At 45.5% G+C, this 27,989-nt stretch overlaps 1 protein-coding gene across 1 annotated transcript; it reads left to right on the top strand.

Moving 5' to 3' along the window:
• The first annotated feature begins 1,039 nt into the window (after window positions 1-1,039).
• Window positions 1,040-27,754, top strand: vat1 (vesicle amine transport 1). The gene is made up of 6 exons (XM_047570790.1): window positions 1,040-1,699; window positions 7,178-7,385; window positions 17,557-17,727; window positions 18,925-19,014; window positions 20,765-21,006; window positions 24,091-27,754. The coding sequence occupies exons 1-6, from the start codon at window positions 1,274-1,276 to the stop codon at window positions 24,361-24,363; spliced, it is 1,410 nt and encodes a 469-aa protein (XP_047426746.1). The 5' UTR covers window positions 1,040-1,273; the 3' UTR covers window positions 24,364-27,754.
• Window positions 27,755-27,989: the final 235 nt, after the last annotated feature.

Below are 27,989 nucleotides of genomic sequence, written 5' to 3' on the forward strand. Positions count from 1 at the left end.
GATTGGGCCTTTGCTGACTTTAGCCATAGAAGTGCTGAGTGGCACTTTATGGCCACAAGGTGTCTCACCACTCCTACTGTGGTTCCATCTCTCTGAATGGACACTCGGCCTGTCCCTCAGCTCTAAATGCACAGAGCTATTAAATGCAAATGTACTCTGGTTTCATTTTATGACACTGGCAGTTACTGTTATCAAAATGTGCTACTTTCACACGAGCCTCCGAGGTTCATGAGAAATTTAAGTCCCAATAAATGAGCTTCACAATAAAGCTGTGAATTTTAACGAGAGCCCCTGTCCCACGTGTGCCTGCTTTAGATGGATGGAGGTCATCCTGCCCCGTGGTTCCGGATTCCCCTCGCGGAGGCTGAATAATACAAAGCGTTTTGTATCACTTTATCAAAAACTGGCATGACCTCAACACAAGCTCATATTTTTCTGAGCTGCCTGTGCAGGGAAGTTACAACAATGAGCCATACGCAAGCCCAAAGTTCCTGCAAATCCCACTGCAGAATAGGCAGCATAAACAGTCGTTTCCTCCGACTCCTTGAGTTCCACAAACATGTTAAACATGCAGCAGTAAACAGTCAGAAAGGGCCCGCTGAAAGAAATATTAAGCCATTAATTTGGCTGTATAATTTATTGAAGCCGAGGGTGCTGCACTCTGAATGTCTCAAGCAAAATGAAACACCAACAGACAATACTGCCTTTATACTGATCATCAGTCCTAAAATAATGTTTTAGGGGCTGTAGTTTTAGTGTTTCTGTGTATAACACCCTACTTCTTTTCTCCAACCATGCCTTAAAGTCGCAGAAATGAACAGACGGGCTATTGAGGGGAGTTTGAAAGCGTTTTTTTAAAAAAAACTTTATTTGCCTTCCAGCATTAATGGATATTTCTTGTAAGCTACTCCTCTGCTTGGTGCAATATAGGCTTATTTTATAGCCCTACCCAAACAGCCAAATCCATCCAATCACACAAGCCAATCCATGGCTTTCTTCTGCGCTCCGCGTTTTCCAGCCTGCCTCTGTCTCGTCCCACTCACAGTCTCTGTCAGAGCGCGGCGTTGACAGCTACTGGCCACTGATCAGCCCACTTTGTCTAGGTTTGTGTCTCCGTGCAAGACTGCTGAAAAAGACGCACTCAGACTCTCATACTTGTTTTATTTGCAAGCCAAGCTTACGCAGCAGACGACGCGCCCGTCCACGGCAATAAAGGCACAAGTAGCGAAAAGTGCATTTCTAAACTCATCACCGTCTCGCAGCACCCTGCACAATGTCTGGAGAGGACGCACCTGCCCAGCAGCAAAACGCCGTGGACCAGAAACAGGAGACCAAACCCAACGAAGAGCCCAAAGCCGAGCCACCCAAGACGGAGTCCGCACCCGAAGGCGCCGCGGAGGCAGCGGCCACCCCTGCGGCGACCACCGAGAAGGTCCCCGAGGAGGAGACGTTTACCTACCGCGCTCTGGTGCTCACCGGCTACGGAGGCTATGATAAAGTCAAGCTGCAGGTGAAGAAGGGCAAGCCGGCGCTCAAGGCTGGCGAGGTCTTGGTGCGCGTCAAGGCTTGTGGGCTCAACTTCGCGGACTTGATGGCCAGACAGGGGCTGTACGATCGGCTGCCATCTCCGCCGGTTACCCCGGGAATGGAGTGCTCCGGAGTGGTGGAGGCTGTAGGAGAAGAAGTAACGGACAGAAAAGTAAGCCCCCCCAGGCACTCAGCCTTTACACTGTCACACAAGACTAGAATTGGCTGTTTTTATTGTTAGAATGATTGTAGTTGCTTCGTTTTGATTCTGAACAGCTACATCTGGATATGGGCGTGTCACGCGTTGCTTGCTGCTCAGGCAATGTGGTGGTGCTGTACAATGTGTTAAACAGTTTTATGATTTAATGAATGAATTGAATGCCAATATGCCGTTAACTCGGGCAGTTAACACATAAAATGGGGCGTTATAACGCGGATTTATGATAGAGCTCTTATTCATTATGTCTACTGTGCGTAAAAAGGAGACCGCGTGTGCTGTACAGAAGTTGAAAGCAATAAAGTGTGCTGGTTTGCACAGGTTGGATTTGAGTTCTGTGAGAAGCCCAAAGTGCGTGGGTAAATGGCACAAGTTGAGTACAATGCAAGCAGCAGAGGCAGCAGCAGCAGCAGGCGTCGCCCCTCTTGTCTCCCCTTTTCTTATTGCGCTGCCTGCGCGCGCTCAGACCGAGCGACTCAAAGTACAGAACAGTTTCTGAGATTAATTTCACCGGTCACGATGAACATGCTTGTTAAAAAAAATCTAAACCTAAATAAATCAACGCAAGTCTGTGGGATGCTCTCCACCCTTGCTGCACCAGTGCACCTACGCTCTCTTGCGCTGTGATGTGCGCCAAGGTGCGGAGCGTTGCGTCAAGTTAGCCAGAGATAGCGGCGATGAGACCGGAAATGAGAGCGCTCTGCCTTCAAAATGAAAGCAGTGGACGCTTGCCTGTGACTTCTTTGTGTTTAAGCAGGGGAAAGAAGCGAAATGAAAATGCATGTCGGATATTAAAACGCAGAAAAGGTCGAGTACATATGAAGATGGTAGAGTTCTGAAGTTTAAATTTGCCTATTCACTGTACGAAATTTGTGATTTTTAAAAACGGCTGAGCCATGTCTGCAGTGGTGTCTCTTTCTGCCTCTTCTCTGGATTCAGCTCTGCAAATATTCTAACGTTTTAGATGACAATTACAAGACGTCTATTTGGACACCATCCACTACTGCGTCCGTTACTTTGCCTGACGTATTTTCTAATTAACAATGGATTTTATTTTGAAAGGCGTGAAAAAAATACACCACTGTTAATAATGTGACTTGACACCGGTGACAGAAACCGGAGTCACCGACGCCTTTTGTTACCGGGAGCGGCGGTGGCGCACAAGCGCACCAAATGGAAAGGGCGAGGCGCGACGCAACACACAGCATGCTGAGGGGAATGGGTCCACTCGCCCCCTTTGTCAGCAGATAGTGCATGGCCTCTGATATGTTCAGAAAATATGTAATATGCAATATTTACAATCATCCACAGACCAAGATCAAAGTTCAGCCCCAATTAAACATGATAAAATAAGAGTCTTTTTTTTAATGCCCAACCGCGAAGAATGATGCGGTGATTACGAGAGGATTATATCTTTCTTGCATTGCATGATGAGTCACAGGCCTATATGTCTGTCCTGGTCTCCTGGCCGCCTGGCATCACCACGGTAACGCCTTTGAGAGGCAATTAAACTACAAAATCCAAATGTTACACACCGATGACTCACGCTGTTTGTTGTAAGAGTACCACATATTCTCACATCGTCCAGTTGAAAATCTGTGGATAACACAGTGTGGCGCAAGAGCAGAATCTGTGCATCTGACTGGGAGTGGCACATATGTCTGTAAAGTATATCCACTGCTCGTGGACGAGGACTCTCTGCACTGTAACGGGGAGATGATTAATTCATTGGTGATGGGTCAGCCGGCAGCAGCCAGACATCAAAGGTTAAGACCCTCGTGTTTCCAGAATACTTTATTGCTTCTTTCCACATTGTCAGTGATGTTGATTGGATTTAAAGGTCACAAACCACACGCAGATGCAGAAACACGCAGCTTGTCGCCACACATCCAGCGGCCTTTAGCTTGCAGAATTAAGAGCCAATCTTCCTAATGGATGGAGATCTCTGAGATCTTCTGGCAGCCAACTCAGAAGGAATGTGCTGACCTTGATGGCACAGATTTCTTTTCTTTTTGGGTGGAGGGGGGGGGGGGGGGGGCATCAGTCGGTATTTCTTTTTTTTTTCTGTCTGCCTATCTATCTCTGCATCCCTCTCACATACACATGAGCACACAAAGACTTACAATGGTGGGTGTGTCTGAGTGTTTGCTCTGCATGCCATGTACACAAAGCTGTGAACACATAATGCCTTTTAATTAGATAATGCAACGTAAACATCAGTGGCTAAGTAAAATGTGATTGATTTTTATTTAATCTTTATGTCATTTTAATAGGATAGAAAATCATATGGTCTGTAATGCTCTCAAACAGGCCGAGGTACAGTTATTATTTTTATATGAACAATATTTCTTGTGATAAAATAACAGTCGAGATTTCCTTTTGGGTTTAAGAAAATAGCTGTGTTCTTTAAGTAAACTCATTTCAAGCTTGTGCTGTGACAACTTCTCTGTTTATGCCTCCTTATTGTTTTGATTCTTGCCGGCTTTTCTATTACTCATTTATTCTCCGCTGCACGTCTCGCACAGTCAATAACCGCTGCAATACAAACATCCCTGGGAGGGATAGTAAAGTTGAGTGATTTAATACTACAGTTAATTCACCTGATATGACCTAAGTGGGAGTGTGGGGAAAAGTGCAGCAGCGAGTGAGCGAGGGGGGAGCGGAAATATCACAAGTCACACTGAAGCTCCCCTGACGCCAAACATCAGCACTTTTTTTTTCTCTCCAGGCATGCCTTTGAAAAAAAATGTTCTCCCTTGGTAAGTTTTGGTAGGATCTGACCCATATGTTATTAATTACCTCTCTCTGGCTCACATTGTCAGTCTGGTATTTCCTCCATCAAACCTTCCCTCCCCCATCTATAGCTTCTTTCGTCTCTTGATTCCTCTCTTGATTTGTACTTTGACCATTTCAATATCAGTGGATCCTTCTATCATGCGCGCCACGCCTTCATTCTCTTGGCTTCTCAGAAATTGCTGCCAAAAAGATAAGCTTTCTGTGTTTGATTTTTTTTCAGTTCTAGAAATTTCTGAGGCTCCAAAAGTTTATTAATCCGGCCGCAAACGCAAGGTGATGGATGATGTGATCAGTGACTGGGGCAGAGTGCAATAGGCAGCGTGTGTGCTGTGCGCGGGCCTGGGCGTGGCCTTTATCTCAACACCACACAAACTGTGTTAAGCGCAGCGCCACCTACGCTGGCACGGCGGAGGTGTTGTGTTTCCTTTTAATTATATTTACAGCAGCCGTGTGAGCTGCGTGGGTGTGGGTACATTTAACCTTCATCCTTTGCCTTGGCCTGACTCAGGAACTATCATCAGAATTTTTGTTCTCGTCTGTTTTACCTGATTTGAATCTTTTTCTGCTGAAATCATCAAAACTCCAGGCCACGAAGCAGCTGACTTGGAGGCCTCTGCATACCCCAAAATTGAATCACCATCTGATTAAGTCCATTCATGTACAGTTAACTGGACGTGTCTTTGTTCAGTGGCCCCCGCACTCCTGACCCCAAATGTGGCTATATTTGATGTGCCCAGCAGAGCCTGTGTCACACTGCGAAGATGTTGTAACAGAAGTGTCACAAGGGTTGTTTACTTGGCCTTGAATGTTCCTACCCAGCTTCTGTGTGACTGACAGAAACTCACATGCCACGCATGGGCACGGAAGAATAGCTGCAGTCGCGTATGAATTCGTGAGTCATGCTCGTTTCCTGTGAGAGGCTGAACTCCCCCGCGTATCGATTTGTACCACACTGTACCCCCAATTACGCCAGTGAGGTTGATGAGTTTAAAGGCTGCAGCAGCAGGGAAGTAAAAAGAGATGGAGATGAATGAAAGTTTGAAATCCGCTAAATGACTCGGCGTCAGACAGAAAGATGAGAGTATGAAAAGAGAAAGAGAAAGGGAGATCTCTCTAATTGGAGTGGATAGACAGCGAGGCGCATGGCTCCCTCCAGACCATTAGAGAGGCCCGGGTGGAGAGGGTTTGTTCCCAGGAGGAGAGAGCTTGTCTTATGCTCAGCCATGGGGAAGAATCTGGCAAGGCCTCTGATGAGTGGAGAGAAGCCAGGGGAGAAGATGGGCCCCATTGTCCTGTCTCGCTGATGAGAAAGAGGGGATACGGGACACTCCTCACCAGGGAGAAAAAAAAAAGGGAGAGGATGGCAAAGGCAGAATGAGACGGAAGAAGATGAGGGCTTAGGTATGTAAGAGGGGCCGTTGAAGAAGACACAGACAGGATGAGACGGGAGAGATTGGAGAAGGGGGAAGGAAGATGTTCTAAAGTTGTAAGAGGAAAAGGAGTCAGGAAGTGAAAGAGAAAGAAGGGAAGAGAAAAAGTGAAGAGAATGGAAACGGGGAGGGAGGGAGGGAGAGCTGTGTCGCGAGGAGTGGATAAGGGGGAGGAAGAAAACAGGAAGAGAATTATAATGCCGCGGTCGTCTCTGTTTCCTGTGTCCCTCGAGTGAGCTCCACCTGATTGGTTAGTTCAGGCGCTGCTTGGGAAGTTTATATCGTGGCTCATTCTTCTGGGAAGGGACAGTTGTGAATGGGAGGGGGGGTCCTGCTTTGATAAGGATAGACAGAGAACAGAGAAGGATGAGATGGAGATCAGGACATGCAGTACGTTTCATGCTCGAGCATTTCAAGCATAGGGAAGTCTTGAAATAGCTAAAAACCTGATTATGTGTTCTATCATCTCCACTGTTGTGCATAAGCATCAATGTAGTTAATAAAATATCAAGAAACAAACCTAAGCAAACCAGACCTTTAGCCGTGCACGCAGCTCCATTACAAGTTGAGAAACAGCTCTCTATTTTGGCAGTATTCCTGTTGCATCTTACATGATCCACTTCATTTTCTGCCCTGGTTCTTTTCCTGTCTCTCTGTTTTTGTCTAAGTCAAAGCAGCTCTGGTTACTATTCTTACCCTGCTGTGGGTCATATTTTTTTTTCCTTGTTTGCTTGCTTTCTTTGAGAATGAACTCTCTGAGGTTGTGGTGGAAGAGGTGGTTGCATGTTTGCAGGTCTGCTGGTGCAAAAACAATAAACCTCAGTCTTACTGTTCCGTTGCATAATTCACAGTGCACCCAAGAAAGCAGGAAGTTCCAATGGCAGGACGTGGCCTGAGCGGCAACCCCAGAGCTCCAAGAATGATTTTAGAAGCAGTCTTCATACCTATAATGCTGCTCCTGTATAGCAGATTGACACTTAGACAAAAAAAAAAGTTTGAGCAATACTTTCAGGTTCAGGTTCACGTGGATTCACCCATGTGTTCTATTTACATATCTCAATATGTGCATGAATTTGAATCCATTACAGCAGTGCCCTCCTTGAGAATTACTGCGTAAGAGCACTTTGGTTTCACACCAAACAATGGGAAGACCGAGAGCCCTTTGCTTTATTTCGTCAGCTCATGCCTTCTTTCCCGTCTGTTCCAGGTTGGTGATAAGGTGATGGTGCTGAACCGCTTCGGGCTGTGGCAGGAGGTGGCCACGGTGCCGGCGAGCCACACCTTCCTCATCCCAGAGGGGATGAGTTTTGAGGAGGCGGCGGCCCTCCCCGTCAACTACATCACCGCCTACATGATGCTGTTTGACTTTGGCAACCTGCGGCCCAACCAGAGCGTCCTCATCCATGCCGCCGCAGGTACGACAGAGCATGTGTGAAGATGTGTCAGACTGAGCCTGTGAATAAGTCCACTTACTTTCTTAGTTTCGTGTGTGAGTCAGTGTAGATAGATTAATAATTGACTGAGTGCGGTTGTGGCTTTGAATGGGTGCATGCGTTTCACTCTTAGTGCAAATAGCTGGCGTGATCCTACAGCTGAGAACTTGGCTTTAGGATCATAAGATCAACCTCTTGAGCAGAAACTCAAGAGCAACTGTACATAGCTCGTGAAATGGCGTTAAGGAAAACACCCTTGAATATTTTCGGAACCAGACGTCGTCCTTCCCTGCGCCCTCTGTTTATGCATTCCTCTCCTATATGAATTATGGTTGTTGGAAGGGGTCCCGCTCTTCATTTGTTTAAGATATGGCTCAGTGTTTTGCTCTCTCCAGGACTGCACTAACACTGGAGCACCTGCCACCTGGAGCGCGAGGCCGAGGTTCGGAGTGAGTTGGCGGGAGAGAGACAGGGACCCGGGGACTAAAAGCACCTGTTTTGGGGTGTGATGCACCGAGCCTCGGTGGATTTTGCCGAGTTTACACAACTTGGCCAGCTGGAGAAAATGGGGGTGGGGGGAGGGCGAGCTTTAGCCAAAAGAAACTGTCCCCCTGCTCTTTCTCCCTCGCTGTCTCCCGGCGTACAGCTCTCCCTTTTCCTCTCATTCCCGCTTTTATTGTGCACAGGGAACCAGAAAGGGATTCCTTCTGCATTTGGGACACGGTGTGGGTGTGGACTGATCAGAGAAGTAGAGCACGTAATGAAACCTTGGCCTGTTTTCCCTCTGAGATACAAAAAAAAAAAAAACATGACAAAAGAGAATTGGGACACTTCCAGCACAGGTGGATGTATCCCTTGACATTTTACGCAAAAAATCCTCAAATTCGCAAGACGAACACTAAACTGCGTAGAGCTGGATGATAGCTAGTAGGCTCATAGTTGTGGGACTGGTGGGCTACGCAGGAATCCCAAATCCTCCAGTTGATGTCACTCACCCTTGTGAACACACACACTGACTGCCAGAGTTCTTCTCAGAGTATGTTCGCTATAGGAGGAATGCTGTGGAAGTGTGGTGTAAGACACTTTTCTCTGCTGGTTTGGTTTGAGGCGGCGTCTCTGGTTTCTCACGGGCAGGCTGCCAGCCCTGGCTCGCCAGCTGTCCGGACATCAGGATTGTAAAAGCACATTGCCGAGCCTATGACAAAAACATTCGCTGAGCAGTCTTGCCGACACTCTGTCATTCTCTGTATGTGTAAATAATTACTACACTGTACGCAGTACAGCCCCGCTCTGCTGAGACCTCTCTTTGCATTAGTAGTTTGTGAATACGGTGTTACCGGCGCGATGGACGTGCACGTCCTCGTCTGAACGCCGTCTCCCCGCGTTGTGGGGCTGCACGGCTCACGTGGTGCTGGATGCTGGGCGTGTGTGGAGGGGGGAGGGTGGGAGGTCCCCGCTCCTGAGTCTGTCAAAAATTGTTTGCGGTGTTCTCTGATTAGTGAGATCAAAGGTGTCTGCTGTGACGCGGCTGTAGAGGGGAGGTGAGAGAGACAGACTCGTGATTGTGTCTATTTCTGCTTTTAATTAAAAAAAAAAAACAATATTGTGAAGGAAATTGCAGCCGGGGTTGCATGTACCTCTTAGTATTTATTTTTTATGTATTTTGTTTTGAAATCCCTATTTTATTTATATAGCAAACACAAATTCTGACATTTAAATTGATAAAATACTATAAATGTGAAGCTCTGCTTCTTAGTTTGTAGGTCTTCAACAGGGGGTCCATAGAGGTACTGCAGGGGCGTCGCAAAATCTTTGATTGATTAAACATTTTTCATATATTTTTTTTGTTTCCCCCACATTTTATTTTTTATTACACATTATCATGAATCAAACATATTTTGGTAATACTGAATGTAAAATGATAATAACAATCTATGTTTATGAATAGTTTAATATAGAACACATATAATATGAAGGGGGGCCCTAATTAATCTGTCAGGGGGTCCTTTGCCTGAAAAACTTTGAAGACCCCTGAGCTAGTGAATATACTTCTGGCTCCCTTAAGTATGCATTCATTGCATAACCATCTCTCTTAGCTCTGTGGTAATGTACATTAATCTGACTACATCAGTCTCATTTTGTCTTAAAAAAAAAGCAGTGTTTACTTGAGATTCCAGATCCCGTGATATTAGTAAAGGGAGCACAACTCAAACATTTACAACGGCCTTCTATTATCTTACATAAATGAATTCTGTGAATCGCTTTAAGGAGTCTGGTTTGTCTCTGAGATTACTTCAGACTAACCTCCGCCTTACTCGGAACATCATTCATTTGACCGTGGAGCGTCACATGGCGATGTGGAACACCGCCACTGTTTCCACGGCTGAAATTCCACATTTTCATTTTGAAAGTTTTCCCAAGAACTGATAAATAAATTCTACGCAGCACATTAAAATACAGAACGTGGTTTGTATTTCACTTACGAAACAGTGTCTAAGTAGAAGTGCTGTGCTACAACTCAGCCCGCAGCTTCAGTGAACACCCCATTGAGCCACATGCAGAATTACACATGTGGTTAAATGGCTCTGCTTCAACTCAATAGACCGTCTCACAAGACCTTGCAGCTGACGATTGCATACATGTGCGCTGTAAACTGTGTAACAGCAGTGATGTTGTGTGACAGACATGCCTGCGCAACCCTGCATTCCTCTTAGATCAGTTTATGTCGAGAAAAGAGTGAGCTTTAACATGAGATTAATTGGGGCAGCCAAGGAGTAGCAGCAGTACAGAAGATCCTAATTTGTTTTTCACCCGCAAGTCACAGGGTATGGTGGTAATTATGATTTAAACCAGAGTTATTTTCATTCAGTGCCTTAATAAATGGCTCCTTATCACAGAAAAGATTAATTTTCTTCCATTGGCACAGATCTTTTGATCTTTTCAGGATGTCTTTCTAGTAAGCAAAGCCTTGAGGGGTTCATCTTCTGCTGACTTATCTCATAGCTGACGTGTTTATTCTAATAATAAGAATTTAATCCGTGGATGCAATTGTTTATGGAAAATAATTAGACTTCTTGAATTACCTTTAGATCTATGCGTCCCTGGAGCTCCTGGAGCATTCTGATAATTTGTCCTGAACTGATTATAAAATGTAGTGATAATCTAATGATATCACCTTCATCAGGTAGCAGCGTTTCTGCCCAGCTGTACGGAATAGCTGCTAACATTCTGAATCACTTTAATAAATGCAAATGTGGGTTTTACTTTAATACAGTGAGATTAGAGGACAAAAACAGCACAATTGCAATCTGAAGTAAACACAAGCCCTAAAATATAAAGTAATATTAAGTAAATATTAACATTTTGAGGCGATATTATTTTTTGCTTCTTTGCCAAGAGTTAGATAATAAGATCTGCTCGGTAAATATGAAACTAAATCCAGCATTAGCAGAGAATTCAGGAAGTTGGCCGCGCCTGCCAAGAAGTAGTCTGGCGCATAACCCCCGGTAAAAAGGTGACTCGTCATATTTACACTTGTCAAGATTAAACAAACAAAACGTGTGATCTTAAGAGATTTTGATTGATGGATTTGGTTACCTTTGGACTGAGCCCACGACGCTCTTTTGTCCTGTTTCCAGTTTTTGGACAGAAATAACTTTGTGGATGTTCGCATTAACCACACAGTGATTGTATGTTTTATTGTTGAAGGTAGGTATTAACAGAGGGATGATGGATAGCCATCTCCAGGTTGTGTCGCATCAACATAAAGGGCATCATTTCCTCCAAAGTATGGCGACCTTAGCCCATCAGGATCAGATGACCAGTTAGGAATGTCGGACTGCTGTTTAGACTCCATCAGTCAGTCATGTCTTTATGTGTGTGTGTGTGTGTGTGTGTGTGTGTGTGTGTGTGTGTGTAAGTCAGCTCTGGTGAATAGTCCTCAGCTGCCTCTCTCGTGGGTCCGCTCCTGTCCTTTCTCTCCAAACAATAGCTTGTTGTATTTCCTCCCATCGTGCCTCTCTTCTCCACCACACCGCACATCTGCATCCTCCGTTGTCCTCCTCCCCCTCTGGCCCTCCGTATCCTCCGCTCCCCCTGCGTGACCTCTCCATATCCGCGCTCTATTCCTCGTCATCGGGGGGAACGCGTACACGTTTCCCCTCTCGTTTTCCCCCAGAGGGCCTGGGTGGGTGAGGAGGAGTCCGGTGACATTTGAACGCATCTCGTGGGTCTTCCACTGCGCCCGGCCAACGGCCTTTCCTCTGACCTCTGCCTGAACCGGTCCTAATGTTTATGAACCCTGGCCAGCCACCCCGTCACCACACCCACACTACACATTCCTGCATACATATGGGGCTAAACCGCTTCCAATGATGACGTCTACCTCTGTTTTATTTATGAGCCTTTGAGTGACTGCGAGCCAGAATTAATTACCACGCATTGTGTTGCTGATGAGGAATTCATAATAGGAATTAGGTGGTGCTGTCGGAGTGTGTATCATGCACTTTTTTTAGTTGATTTTACTTCAAGCTTCAGCCATCTCCTCTTGCATGTCAAGACTTTGGGACATTTTGGCAAGAACTCCGCAAGAATTCCAACTGGATATTCCCCTACGCTCGGAACACACTCACTAATTGCAGCGTAAGGTGCCTTGGCCTGCTAAATAACACATGTTATCAATCATCTTCTCTCATAAAGCTCCACAGCAGTGTGTTTGAGGTCTGTGTGCAAGATTTTATTTTTCCCTCCAGTCAATTACGCTGGCTTCTGCAGCTGCTTCTTCCTGGATTGTCTGCGTTAGGATAGAGTTACACCAGGTGAACCTAAGCATTAGCTGGGAAGGCTTGAAGTGAGGGGCTTCCAGCTGCTGCAGATGTAGATTTAATCGAACCCTCAGAGAGGTGGACGACAAGTAGTCGCAGCCGACGAGTTAAATCCTTGTTAACAGTAATCCGTAGAGCTCAGTCTCTGGTTCTGGATGTGATTTTTACTGAAATATACTGAAGTTTTCTTTTGATCTTCATTGTTCCTCGTTCATCGACGTGAGGCAAATAAGTCGTATTTGCTGTCAGATGTAGAGGCGCGAATCCAGCTGTAAAATAAAAATGAATTAAAAATAAAAAGTGGGCTACAGGTGGTGAGTTCACCAGAACATTTTCCCAAGTATATGAAAGTAAAATCGTTTGAAACGCTCAAAGTTTCTTACTTTCTTACTCACTTTTGCCTGAACAACAAAATGTTGAGCTTTCAGACACATTTCTTGCCTATCTATAGATGACCTTTCTACTCACACAGTATGTTACTTTAGACTTTTCCAGTGGCTTTTAAAGAAAGAATCAAACACGACAGAATCTTGGACTTACAAGCACTCTATCTGTCAGTCACATTCTCTGTGGTGAAAAACGTGGAAAGGACTTTTATTCACATCCATCCGTCTAGAACCAGTTGTAAGAGCGTTTGGGTTTGTGGTAGTAGTAATACAGTGAAATAGGACACCCATTTAAGCTCCCATAGAGCTTTTTGGTGGAACCAAGTAATATTTGTTGCATTTGTGAGGAACAGCAGACGTGTGGCGTCGCGTACTCTAAATGTGCTCTAAATGATTAAAGTGAGTGGAACAGGTGGCTGGATCTCTTGGGCCTCCTGAATGAGAATCCTCGTGTAGATCTCCATGACTGCTGTCAAACCTGCAGGCGAGGCCTCGGGCGTATGAGCCCTCTGTGCGCAGTTGATTTCCAGATGGGTTTGATAAACGACAGACAAAAAGTTATTGTTTTGTGAGTTTTAAGGAAAGATATAGAGATTTTTTTTGTGTCTCATTCGTCCCAGGACTCCCTCCAAGATTATTGTCCTCATTCATTATTTACAAGCTAACAAAGTCCCTTGCCGTTTCAGCTTCAGCTCATCTGTACTTACATCTCTTGCTTTTGTAGATCTGTTGTTCCTGGAAGCTGTGATGATAGTCCATGCCATGAAAATATTTTCCTCTCCTCTCCTACCAGTCTGTCTGCTCAGGAGGTCTTACCCTAGTTTGGAGAATGCTAATTCGCTCTGACCACTAAGCGGGAGTCGGGGCTGCGTGGTTGAACCGTCTCTGCGTTCCCCAGGCCTGGCATCGCCGGCGGCAGATCAGCTGCACTGATAGGAGAGGGAAACCAGGGCAACCTCTGATCTAACCCGCCAATCACATCCCTTGCTCGCGCTCTTGCTGCTGCAGCCGTTGGCGAATGACCCCACCCGCCCCCACCAAACCACTACCACAGGTGTATGTGAAACCTATTTCGGGACACCTGTTCATGTGTTTGTACGCGTTTATGTGGACATTTTGATGGCGTGCACCGGCTTTTGTTTCATTTTTGCAGGCAGGTTTATGCCAGGAAGGAAACCTTCAAGACGTATTTTGCGTCTGACATGTACATTACATTCTCTTCATGTTGTTTTAGTGTTCACACTGTGAGAAACCTTATTCAGGAAAGCGTACATTAGCTAAGGATGTTGTTTTTCTTTCACTCACCCAGTAACTAAAAATGGGCTTCCTCTTTGCTACATGGAGAAATCCACTATCAGAGAGAGCACAATAAACTGCTCTTCAAGCGCACACACGCACACACACAGTCATAGCAGAAAAACGCCAAGGTTACATAATTCAGTGTAATGCGTGTTCAGAAACAGCAAACCGCAGCTCCTACCATCGTTACAGGACTCAAATCTGAACTCTGTTATTCGAGCAGCAATAAAATGCTCATTTATCCGGCTCGGCTTGTTGATATTGTAACGCTGCCACGGCGAGTTTGGGTAAAAAGAGATGCTTGCGTCCACACTTGAGTTTCATTCTTTCGTAGCCACTGCCGCCGCAAACTAATGACGGGTTAAGAAATACACAAGTCCTTGAGGAAATGTGCAGAAACATGCACACTATCAAAGAAGAAAAAACACGGAGGAACAAGGGACCAGTCATTTTATAGTGTGGACAGTAACCATATGGAGACCATCCGTCCCCCCTCCCCCTGCTTGCACCTGAGAATATCACAGTCTTTCGTTGTCTTGTTTTTGATAAGGAACCCAGGCTGATAAGGAGGACGTAACTAGATTGAGAGACGAGGAGGAGGCAGATGTCATTTTTTTTTATTTGTATAATATGATAAACAGCTCAGATGTCCCCACCCACCCCTGGCTGTTGATCTGTGGGGTGTGGAGCAATAATAGTGGCCTCAGTGTCAGCCTGGATTCCTCTGTGTTTTGGGGAAAATTCCTCTTCTCTCCTAACAGGCATTTTATGGAAGCCAAGCGCAATTTGAGCCAAAATGGGAGAATGTAAGGATTCAGGGGAAAGACAAAACCCCTCCTGTGTATCCAGTTTCTCCAGAAGGAGACAAAAACAAAATAGATAGATGGACGCTTTTTGACATACTTACAGATTCCAAGTGTAAACAGCTTAATTGAATCTTGAGCAGAACAAATGCAGTTAGCTGGAAGAATTTGCTTAAGCTTCTTGCTCTTCCCTGAGCAGTGGGCTAGTGTTTGTGGCTGGCCTTAAATCACACTCTGTCCAATCCACCGAGAAAGTTTATTCCACTCTAAAAACATAGATGTGTAGGATGAAATTCAAAATCAGGAAAAAAGCAGGAACTGAAAAACATTAGGTTAATGTAAACTTAACATTTTAATTTACTATATTTACGAAGAGGAGCGGCCATTCTGGGAGGGAGCAGCCCTGCTCCTCTCCTCTGTGTGATGTGCGTATGTATGGACGTGTGTCTGTGTGGGAGTGTGTATTTGTGAAGTGAGGGGTGCAGCAAGGGGTTCTTGGCACAGCTTAGCAGTCTTGTGATGGACGATCAGGAGTTTATACTCGTGGGATTTGTGAACAGGTACATTCTTCTTCTTTGGTACCCTCACAAAAGATTACTGACAGAGTAAAGTTAAAAAAAAAATGAATTTTTAATATGATTACATATGAAAGATGCTGCTGTTTCCATATCGCTCACTCACTCCGCGAAGCTGTAACAGAAGGGAAATCACTGGCTTTATGACAGCAGCCCTAGTTAAATATTAATACGTGAGGCCGGCCTGGGAGTGTGTGTGTGAGACGCGAGATTAAAGGATGCATGCATCACCCTGTCACTTTTTAACACCTGTGTGAGAGGGTTGCTACTATGTGACAGAGACATTTAGTAAAAGCAGCTCTTAAACCTCCCACTCAGACGGTGCATATTCAACAGCCTCTCGCTTTTTTTTTTCTTTCCACCTCACGTAAACTGTTGCTAACGCTCAATTCGTGTCAAAAGCAAGAAGAAGACGACACATTTTCCATATAAGTTCGTGATGAATGAGAATGCATATCACGTTATCACGTCCAAGTGGCTCATTCGAGCTAAGAGGAACGATTCTCTGTCCAACATGAACGGATGAAAAACTTGTGATTGCTATCAAATGACTCTTACAGGCCCAAAGCAGGAGCAGTCAAGGAAACAAAATGGCTCCCTTTGCTCAGTCATTGCCGACAATTTGGCCGAGGTTTCCTTGGCAACGCAAACTTGGTTCCTCGCTGAGGACAAGGAGAGATGGTGCTGTTATAACGCAGCAGTGACAGCGCTCACATCCAACAGCAACAGCCTTGAATTTGTTTTCTCATCAGTTCTACCCCGAGTGTCAGCAGGCGCGATTATAGTAATGCGGAGTGCTCCATTCATCTCACGTGGACTCGAGACGAACACTATGAGAGAATTTCTGCGCTGAACTGAAGATTTGTGCGTTCAGATGATTACGGTTCTGGCCGTAGCTTTTCTTGTCGGCTCAAATTGTGTAACAAAGAAAAGGAAGGCGGGCTCAGTAGTGAATCTCCTGGTCAGAGATCATTTGAATCTGTCCTAATCTTAGAATTAGATCACGTTTCATGCTTTGGCCGGTGTCAGTGCGGTTTTTCGTGGTGTAGCGTCAGGCGTGATATGCCGGATGTTTGGGAGGAAATTGTACTAAATTTAAACTATTAAGTTTGCCAAATACTTTTTAAGTTTAGTGTCAGATCGTGCCCAGTATCCTCTCTTCACAATACATATTCTGTGTATAGAAGGCAATGCAGATTTCTGATGCTGTGGTTATTCATAGAATATAAAGGTAATAATGAATGATTTCCCAAATTAAAGATGTCACCATTTGGTTACTTTTCCAAGAGGTCCAAGCAAATGTGTAAAAACCTTCTCACGCATGTGCCCGCCTTTCTGTCTGAAGTCTTGAGTTTAGGTGGCTTCATGAGCGAGCGAATCATTCATTTACTCCGAAGTCCGCCGCATGTCTGGCAGCCCGGCTATGCCCATTAAAAATGGATGTTATTTAAATGCACATGTTGCTTTGTGTTGCTTTATGCACTGGGATCAGATAAGATGTACTCCTTGCTTGGTCAGGCATGAATGACCTTTATGGGTGCCTTTCAGTTCAAGTCTTCAAGTCGGCCTCCATTTCAAACAAGCCACCTCTTATCAGTAACCTATTACTCCTTGCTCTGGCTGCTTTAGCAAACACTGGCTGAGGCTCTTTTACCGCAACTATGTGCGCGCTTTCAGACACAGTGAGCAAAAATGCATATATTCAAACCTTGGACAATGCAGTGCATTTTCAGCTGGCATAGTTATAGGTTCGTGTAATTTGTGATAGCATATCATCCAGTTCTCCTATCCTAACAAATAGAAATGCATTTTTTCTTATTATGTGGCATTTGTCCTGAATAAGGGAACCAGAAACAGGGATGTGTCATTCCAGCTACAATGGCTACTTTCTCCAGAGTTCGAAATGTGTGTCTGTGCATCTGTGCGTGGGCGTCTATTCTCCCTAGGCCGTCCGGGGTAATGTGATTGTGCTGTGTTTAATGCGCTCCTTACATACCCCCGAGCTGAACACATTCACCCTGTTACTGACTTGTTTGTTTGGGACAATAAAAAACGCAAATCGCATTTACCTGCCATAGAAAGTATGCGCAGAATGTGAAATCTTGGGTGCTTGGTTGTTTAGAGCTGAGCTCCATGCTGTGTCGCCGTGAACAGCAAAATTCTCAGCCGGCCTTAAATCATTGCCAGACGACTTTTCATTAGGATCAATTACCGGATTGTGTATGTTTCCACATATCTACATATTAACCTTTCTCCTCTTGCTCCAGGTGGCGTGGGCATTGCAGCCACTCAGCTGTGCAACACGGTGAAGGATGTGACTGTGTTCGGCACTGCGTCGGCCAGCAAGCATGAGACCATCAGCCAGGGCGGAGTCACGCATGCCATCGACTACCGCACCAAGGACTATGTGGAGGAAGTCCGCAAGATCAGTCCAAAAGGTGAGAAACCTCTGGAAAAAAGCTAACAAACTGCGTGTGTACAGAGACATGTGATGATCATAAATAACAGGAAATAACTGGCCCAGCCACGCTGCCAATAAAGGTTTTTACTGCAAGATACACTTTCCCCGTTGAGATTGTCTCATAAGGCAAATAATCCAGATAGATATATTCCCACTTGCGCAAAGCAATACGGAGCGAAGACAGCGCTTGTTGGTCGCTGTTGAACAAACTACAGTGAGATGAGATCATTTTCATGCATTTCCTCCGAGGAGCTGGATGCAGCGTGCACTAGGCTGACCTCATGTAGGGAGTCATTATCCCTACCAAGCAAACTCATTTCACCGAACAGAGGCTCCCGCCACAACCAATAATGTATCCACAGAGTTTTATGTTAATGGACTCCCTACGAGGGGCACAAAAAAAAAAAAAATGCAGCTTTTCAGAAAAACTAAACAATGTCCAGTTCCTGTTTCACATTTTGCCTACTGCTGTGTTCCGAAGCTCATTTCGCAGTCCTCTCTCCGAACTGGCATGAGTGAGTGAGACGGGCAGACATTACTGAGACGGATAGGACGAGAGTGAGGACTGACACTTTAGACAGAATGTATCTAATTAGAAGCCCGGATCGATGTACAGCCCCTGCTCACTACCTTTCTCTCTGTCTTTGGCTTTTGTCGATTCATCTGTGCTGTGGTCAAGTCAGAGTCCTGCTGTGAGTCTCCCACGATCAATAGAACCAGGGCTTAGCAGAGCAAGGAGGGCCAGCCCAATTTGAGGAGTCCCGTCTGGCACTGAGGAGCATCATTAAGTCTGAGCCTACATGGCTGGACATTAATAAGCCACAAAGAAGCCCTCATAGTTAGGTTGTTGTGCTTTGCCATCTGTTAGAGGTTGGTTTGTTATTCTGTCCACTTAGGAATGGAATTGACGTGACGGAGCAACATTTCATCCCTCTTATCTTATCAGTGACAAGAATGAAAAAACAGAAAACAAGCAGGATCTTATGCCACTCTCCTCCTCTCCTGTTTTGGGATACGTATGGGCTCCTTTTCTTGTAAACAGGGCAGAATTTGGCGGCGCTCACTACTCCTAGTGAACTTTGGCATGCAGAGGAGGTTGCTGAGGAGACTTGGCAGGCTGCTCTCCGAATTCACACCAGTGATAACTGTCCCGTTCTTTTCTCCTCTGCTCCAGGGCTGGACATAATTCTGGACCCTCTTGGAGGATCAGACACTCACAAGGCCTACAACCTGCTGAAGCCCATGGGCAAACTTATTACCTATGGTAAGTAAAGATAGTATAGTGACACAAGACAGCCGTCGATGTGCTTGCTTGGGGAAAACGGGAAGAAATAGTTAGCAATAAATACATTTGCTGAAGTAAGGAAGGATGCTTGCCAGCTGAATCAGTTTTCCACACAGCGTTAGATTCAGAGTCCCTTTTATCTGCTGGAGTGAAGTAATTCCTCTGCTTTTTCAAGCAAATACCCCCTGGATTAAATATATATATATAAAAAATCTCCAACCAGGCATTCCCTGATTTTCAGTTTTTAAAAGTACCAGAACTTTTTATGTGACGCCTTTAACAAATGTGGTTCTTTAAGCTTGAAGCTAAATGCCAAGGCTAGCTAATAGCTGAGGTCACAGTTGTTGTTCCTTTCATTAACAGAGTATTCATACATATTGCTGTAGAAAAAAATTTATTTCTGATGGCATGGAGGAGGAATTTGTTATGACTCCAGCAGCACTTGGAGTTAATGGAACAACTTTATTAGACTGATGCGTTTTGGCTGGTGGCTGTCATGAGGGTCATACATACATATTAACATATATATATTAAAATTATTAATAAGCTGTTTGCATGTTATATTGCATGTGTAATGCAGTTCAAAAGCTCTAGTTGGTTTAAATGAAATATTCAAGATAACTGTAAGTAAATTTAGACAATAGAACAGATGAAATAGCTGTGGGTTCCGCACTTTCCACAGAGAAAAGCTGCGTTGTAGTGGGCAGTGTGGCCTCTCAGTAGAAGTCCGTGTCCTTAGTGTCATCCGTGGGAAGCGCTTTACGCTCGCTCTGTTGCAGTGCCAATCTGGAACCAGCGCACATGCAGTGGGTGGGGTCGGCATCCACGGAGAACAGGGCCTTGCCTTTGCATGTCGCTCAGAAACCTACTACTCAGCATGGTGCCCTCCACCCTCGCCCATTCACCCTCTCTCACCCCTATAGGCAGCCCCCACCCCAACCCCACCCCACCCCAGCCTCCCCATCCTTCTTTGCCCGCTGCTTCTCTTCCAGCCTGTCAGAAGTATGCGTGGCGGAACAATGGGCGTTCTATCCGCACGAAACCTGGAATGTGTCTGAATGTAGCAGCCCGGGTCCCCTCTCTTCTCTCAGAGCACGCTTTGTGCCCCCTGTTTCCCCCGAGAGAGAGACAGAGACAGCGAGAGCACTGGCAACTATGTGCACAAGGAAGGGGAGGATAGGAGGACAATATGGTGACAGCTACAGCTGAAGTGCTAAAGAGGTTTTTAAGGTGGAAGGTGTAGGTGAGAGTGTGAGTATCTAGAGAGACAGAGGTGTGACATTAAACCTGAACAGACAGGCAGTATATATATATATATATATATATATATACACAATATATATGTATACAATAATATACAATGATACAAGGTTCACGTGACATAAACCAGACAAAACACCACATTCTGATGTTTCAGCAGCAGTTAGAGGCCAATGTTTGCCAGGTTTCCTTAGTAAATAATCATCAAATGTTAGTCAGTCATTTTCCATCAATTCGCTGAGAGGTTGTTCCACCAGTAAGAGAGAAGATCGGCTAAGAGCAAATAAGGTCAGAGCTAATGAGGAAAGAGGGATAAAGTGGGAGATAAAGATAATCTGACAGTGAATTTACCAGAGTTTACACTAGTGAACTAATTAAACTTTGAGATTAAGATACTCACCTGTTCAGAAGTTTTTCCTTGGCTTTCTCTTAAATCTCTTTCTGTCCTTTCACTTTCCTTCTGTGTCAGGTGCGGCGAACATGCTGGCGGGCCAGAAGAAGAATCTGCTCGCCGTGGCCAAGAACTGGTACCACCAGTTCTCCATCCACACACTTAGCCTGATCCAGGGAAACAAGTCGGTGTGCGGCTTCCACCTGGGCTACCTGGACGGGGAGACGGAGCTCATCAGCCAGGCCATGAACACCATTCTGGATCTCTACAAGCAGGGGAAGGTCAAACCTCGCATTGACTCCACTTGGCATCTTGAGCAGGTTTGTGTCTGTCTTTTTCCTGGCCTACGCCCGGATTATCATTTTTCTTCAGTGTGGCTGGGTTAACCAACAGAAGATCATGTTGTTATCATTCACCCTACAACCGACATTCCAGTCAGAAATATATTCATCAAAACATTTCCTTTGCCTGGAATTTGAACTGTGCATGTCTTTGTTTTAATCTTTTTTTGGCTGATTCTGAACTCAAAAGTGAGTTTCCATTATAAGGGCTTCATGTGTGGACTTCAGAGTCATTTCCCCTGATTGTTAATGTGACTAAATCCATCCCCGTGCACCTCAGTTTGAATGATTCATTGTGACATGGTTGTATTTACACCTGAATTGCATGCATTTGTATGCAATGTGACTACAGCCCAGTCATGATCTGCAGGAGATGGGTGTGGCCCTGATTCAATGAGCCTAACATTCAACAGTTTGTCCACAAGAAGCCCTATGTGTCCTCTAGCACAACTCACTCAGCCAGACAGACTGAGATTGTTGCTGACAAAATTAACACGGCTAACAGATATGAATAGAGAGTGTGAAAACACAGATAGAAAGAGAGAGTCAGAGGCTGACATCCTCTGTTGTCAAAGTCAGTGCCGGTCAGTATTCGGGCTGTGTGACTGTGGCCAGATAGAAACACCCGCTGTCTTTCTCTGCCATCTGAAGCTCTTTCTCTGCCTCTTCATCTGTCCGCTCTTTATATCAGATTCTTTTTCTCTGTCTTTAGGTTATTGACTCCCTCTCCGTCTCACTCTATCTCACTGTATTCTCTCCTCCTCACAGTGTATCTTCTTTGCTCTTTCTCTCTTGTTGCTATGGTGACATCCTTTAGTCAGTGTGTGCGTCTGTCTTAGGGAGGGGCCCTGATGTATGAGAAAGAAACATGGAAGGAGTGTGTCTGTACAGAGGAGAGAAGAAGGTGCATCTGAGTCTGGCTCGGAGCAAATCACGGCGTGAAGTTTTCGGTTGATGTCTGTCTGCGCTAATGCTGCCGCTCGTAGGAGACACGAAGCTTTTCGGTTGATCCAGTCTAATACTTGGTCAATCGTTATGACCTGGGTACGGAAGCCAAACCTTGACCCTTATTAATCACCCCCCTTCCCCCTCTGGCACTTCTAGTTTTTGCTCCATTAATCAATGTACGTGCTTGAGTAATATTTGGAAATGAGCATAAATGCTTCATCCTGTGGCCTCTCATGATTCATTATCCACATCTGCACTGATCCCTGGGAGCTTAATGGTCATGCCACAAATAGCAGACTCTCGTCTGAGATGCCCGGGAGCAAGTTAGGTTGTCAGATCTTAGACAGTGAAGGGTGGAAGTGGGTGGGGTCTTCAAAAGAGCCTCTCGCTGTGACTTTCATTCACATTGAAGATGATTCTTATAATTCCTCGACTCACCCCTCCCTCCCTTTCAGTGCATGTTCTTCAATCGAGGGATGCCAGTTTCTTCCCTCCTTCTCCTCCTCCTCCTCCTCCTCCTCACCCCTTCCTCTCCTCTCTCCCTCCACTTCGAACTCCCACACTCCCCCTCTTTCCCATGTGTCTGAATCGTCAGGGCCACGTTTCAGCCAGGCTTTACGTTGCTAGGAGATGGCCCTGTTGCCGTGGCATTGGTCGTTAGGTGGTCTGCCCGCCTCGCACAAACGGGGGGGATTGGAGGAAGGAGGGAGGGTGATGTGATAGAGAGAAAGGAACAGACAGTGGACAGAGCTCAGTGGTCATGAGGAGGGTGGGGCAGATCTGGACGGGATTCTCCACTCGTCTTTATGATAGATTGGAGTCGGCAGTCAATCCATCACTGCTAGGAAGTTTGGGGGTTGTCATTACAACAGCCTGTGTCCCCTGCGGTAAAACGTATGGCTGAGTTCTCAAAAGCTCTTTTTCACGGATATGTTCACATTTTTCCAAGTCTGTCGTAAAACAGCATCCCCTTGTGAACATTACCAAATTTTACAGGTCACTGTAACCTTGTTTTTTACTTGCCAGTAAAGAAATCTTTTCTTAAATCAGTTTCATAAAATGCACGGACCTTGCTGAAAGTAACTGTTACTCTTAAGGCTTCAACAGTCTGAACTGCACTATTTTCAGGTTTCAGTCCAGTTTTAATGTTTTTTTTTTGTGAATGTCTGTCTCTTTTTGCGTGAAGAGCCGAAGGAGTCCCTCGGATGAGTTATGACACTTCCTCTCGCCTTTGTTTAGATATTTCTCTCCTGTTGCCTCCCTGTGCAGTGTTTCCTGCCTGAACTGCATTAACACAAATATGGAATTTCTACCAAATATCTGTCAAACTTTTTTGAATGCATCTGCACAGATGAAGGACTCTGGATTTCGTCCCGCACTCCGTACGCTGGAAGGCAAAGCCTCCCGCCACAATTATGTGCAGCAATTAAAAACCGCAGCTCCATCGTACACGGTGGAAGTGCGATAAAAACGTGAGGCCGCTGTTGATTGCGTCATCTGTAACGTGACAATGACTACACCTCAAAACGGCAAATTTGCTTTCCAAGATGTGAAGGAAGATAAGCAACTTTTCCTCCCACTCGCTTTAATTTACAGTGCAGAGCAATGGAAACATGGGCTGGAATAGATTTCTTTGCAGTATTTGAACATTAAATTAAGATTTCTGTCACAGCTCCGCTCATCGTCTACTCAGTTTCTTGCAAATTTATAGATATTTCATTATGCTTATACTGAATACGCCCTAATAATGGAAATATCTGTTTGCAGCATGCGTTATTAACTCCAGCCACTTTTTACCAGCTGTGTGCCGCTGCAACAATTTAATTTCCTCTTGAAGATTATTAAAGTCTCATCTAAACAAATGTAATTCCTCATATACTGTATATTAAAGGGATAGCTGACGAGCAAGCCTGCAATATTTGCTTCTAAGCTGTGGCTTGAAAAAGGAAGATGAGAGGCACAGGAGGCAAAGAAGCACATGTTGCTGTGAAAGAAACCGGCTACTACCGCTCCCTGCTCGCACCATCCTTCAAAAGCTTCCTAGTGCTCCTGTCACATTTCTTCCTGTCATCTTGCCTTACGTAATTTGCCTTTGTCTCTCCGTCTCCCGTCCAGGTGGGCGATGCCATGAGAAAGATGCAGGAGAGGAACAACATCGGCAAAGTGATCCTCACCACGGAGCCGATGCCCGAGGAGGAGAAGAAGGAGGAGGCCAAGAAGGAGGACAAGAAGGAGGACAAGAAGAAGGAGGACAAGAAGAAGGATGACAAGAAGAAGGACGATGGCAAGAAGGAGGAGAAGAAGGACGACAAGAAGAAGGAGGAGCCCAAGAAGGAGGAGAAGAAGGAGGAAGAGAAGAAGGAGGAAGCCAAGAAGGAGGAGAAGTGAGAGGGAGGGATGGATAGTCAAGCAGACCAGCAGGGAGTTTGTGTCCTGGGAGCAGGGTGTGGGGTGGGGGACGGCGATGTAGAAGGATGGGGTGGGGGGGACAAGCAAGGATGGGAAGGAGTTAGATGGATAGATTAAAAAAATGATCACACATTTGTCAGACTTTCACCTCCCCTCTTAAGTCAGTGATTACTCGGGCCCGCTCCTCCCATCTTCCCCCTCCTCTCCTGTTTGTCTGAAAACAAAACAAAACAAAAAAAAGCATAACGCCTTGTAAGCTCCAAACTCCCCCCAGATTAACAGAAAACACCCTCCAACCCTTGAAAGATGTTTCCTATTCCGAATGACAGCGACAAGAGATCCATGGAGGATTGTGGGTATGGTCCAGGCCTGGGGCTAATCACTGTTTCCTTGACAACCGTTATCCCCGCTCGCACTCCGGCCCCACCCTCGACCCCGTGCCCCTCCGCACCTCAACTCCCACTGTGCTAAATTGTTCTGCTCTGACTTCCACCTGCCACCTCCACTTCCCCCCTCACTGTGCTGAATCCCCCCCACCCCCTACCCCACCCCCCTCCCCACACCTCTCACACCGCCACCCCGACCCACCCACGGGCCGGACCCACAGACAGACACAAAGACAGGCAGATAAACGAGAACCACACCCACCCACACGCTGCTCTCTTGGTGTCCAACGCTTAGTTATGTCACCGAGGATGAGTCAGAGATGCCTACGATTGGCTGATGCGCTCCACCTCCCTTTGAGATTGTTGCATCACGGTTCTGATCAAGATGTTTGACTGCTCAGACAATAGCGTTAATGCTACGAGGCCTGACATCGGTTACCATTTATCTTGTCAAAGCCCGGATAAACCAGTCTCAGTCTGAGCCGAGATGAAACAACCGAAAAATGAATTTGGTTCCCACCAATTTCCAAGTTAAAAGAGTGGCTGCAGTTTTGCACTTGCTTGAATATGAATTTCCCTCATAATGAGCCTTTCTGTGCAGTATTGAATGGGGGAGGCAGGAATCATTGCTCAGCTTCCTCCTCCTTAGTTACAGATTTTTCTAGCTGACCAACTGTTGGCAAGAAGTGCCCGGTGCCAATTAAGAGAGAATTTGTTTCTGTTCAAACAAGTCACAGACACACACACACACACACACACACACAAACGTACACACTCTGAATGATGAAAGAGGCACTGTCGCGCTGAGACAGTGACGCTTCTGAAATGAGCAAGTTAAGAAGGTGAATTCCACTTCTTTTTTGTGCATTCCTCCTCCCATATTCCGTAGCTTTCTCCTCCTTTCACAGCGGCCACTCGCCCGTCGATCACCCCAACCTGAGAGGAGAATTCGGTTCAAGCTGGCGTCCGTACTTTGCCTCCCCTCCATTCTCTTTACTCTCCCCCCTCTCTCCCTCTCTCTGTCTCTCTCGCCCTCCTCTTTCCATTTCCCTCTCTATGGTCGGCATAGCAACAGGCGTCAGCCTCGTCAGAGATGGCACTGTGGTCTGTTTCCCTGACTCCCTCTCCCTGCGTCTCTCTTCTCTGCTCTCCTAACTCTATATTTGCCAACAGTCGGTGCTGCCGATCATATTTCAACAGGTGCAAAAAGTGTTAAGAATTTCTGATTCTGAAATGAGGAGGCGAATCAGTTTTCTTTCTTGTGTTACTGTAGGAAACCTATTTTTCTGAGAGTCTGCCATTTAAAATCTAATATTGACAATGTGTGCTATTAAAATAGCTCACCGCTCCCTCTAATGGACGGTATGAATTCTGTCCCACTGGTATCATATCAGTAAGGATAACCCTTGGTAGATCCTACTGGTTGGACTGAGTAGACGGACTAAATATTTCATGCGTGAGAACACCCACTTTACACACGTAGATATTTACCCACCTGCCTGCCTCGCTGCCTGTCTCTGAGTCCGGCCTCAGTGTTAAGACTCAGATGGTGACTAGTGACTTTGTAAAAAACAAAAACAAAATGTTTCCAAAAAAAAAAAAAAAGAAAGAAAGAAAGAAAAAAGTTGTTGTGTTAGCATGAGTGGCCTCCCTCATGTGCTGTGTGTGGTGTGCCATTGTGTGTGAAGATGTGTGTGTGTCCTCAGGTCATTTGTCAGGTTTCCAAAAGCACCCACCTCACCCCCGCCACATTCCCCCCTTACACTACTCCGCTACAATATTATGTAGCTCCAAAAGCCCCCCCCCTCTCACTCTATCTTTCCCTCCTGTCTGATAAGAGGCCTGTGTTATGAGGACAGTTGGTATTAGTATTTTGCACTCTGCTCGCTGATCTTAATGCACTTGCAAGCATGGCAGTCGCACTCCAGTCCCACGCAGGCTTTGATTTTGCTCCAGGTTTACAGCCTGTTTCCCATCATCCACTCCCAGTGTATCTGCGAAAGCTCGCTGAAAGCACAGGTGGCACACACACACACACGCACACACACACACACACACACACACACACACACACACTTGTCTAAAGGTCCCCTCATTTTCTGCTATCCAGTCCCTGCCTGGGCCAACTTCTCCTGGGTGGCAGCTAAAATCAAAGCATTCATCCATCCTTGACTGTGGGAAGTAAAATGTGGAGCAGGATACAGGATGGAGTGATCTGGGCTGGAGTGCGAGCGCCACGCTGGTGTGGGGAGTGATTGTGTCCTGTCAGCATCTGGTTAGTGTTCTGTTCTAATCTGCTGGGCTCCCTTTGTGAACCTGTGGACGGTGCTTCTGTTCCGAGTGCCATGTGAGAAACAAACGCTTTCAGTAAGGAAAAAAAAGAAAAAAAAACAACTTACTATGTTATTTTAATTTTCCTTTATATTTTTGTTGGTTTGTTTTGTTATCCAAGGGTTTAAAGTTCAAAGCTCATACACTTTATGTGGGGACCTGCCAACCTGCACTCCTTATAAATGTGATAAAGTCTTTCTGTTGGTCCAAACCATGTGTGCCAAATTGTATGTATATTCCTCTGTCAATGCTTTGAATATTAACAGTGCATAAAAAGTGTGAAGAAAGTTCTGTTTTTGGATGCGTTTCCGTCAACCTTGAAGAAAAAAAAAGTGAAAATACAAACGAGTTGCTACAGTGTGTCAGGTTTGTATCTCAAATCCTCATGGGTGCTGCAGTTTACAAAAGGTTTAAGACAATTTTGGATTGGTTGTAGTCTTGCTCAAGCGTAGGCCTGCACTGTGCCTCCCTCCTCTCCTTGCACACATCTTACCTCAATCCGAGGCCCCTTCTTTGTATTTATATCCTTTTCACTGTGTTTTAGCAGCTCTCACATTGCGTCAACTCCAACGGGTTGACTCCTCCTCTGTGTGTTTACAACTAAAATATCAGTATCACAGTGAAAAGGAACTGGATAAGGTGCATTTAAGACTCAAAAACTCAAATGCATACACATACGGCAATCTGCAAGTTCCCTCCAAATCCAAAGCTCCATGTTATTCTACTCTTTGGATTCCTTTTTCTTTCAGTTTGTTTCCAAATGGTTCATATAACAAGCGAGGGAGCAGATGTTTTCACACAGCTGTACAGGGATGCCAATACTGTAACCCAGCTGAACAAAACCCCTGCTTATTGGCTGACGATAGCTCAGCCCTGGCCTGCCCCAGA

The sequence above is a fragment of the Mugil cephalus genome, chromosome 20 (genome assembly GCF_022458985.1).
Source record: "Mugil cephalus isolate CIBA_MC_2020 chromosome 20, CIBA_Mcephalus_1.1, whole genome shotgun sequence".
NCBI classification, from domain to species: domain Eukaryota; kingdom Metazoa; phylum Chordata; class Actinopteri; order Mugiliformes; family Mugilidae; genus Mugil; species Mugil cephalus.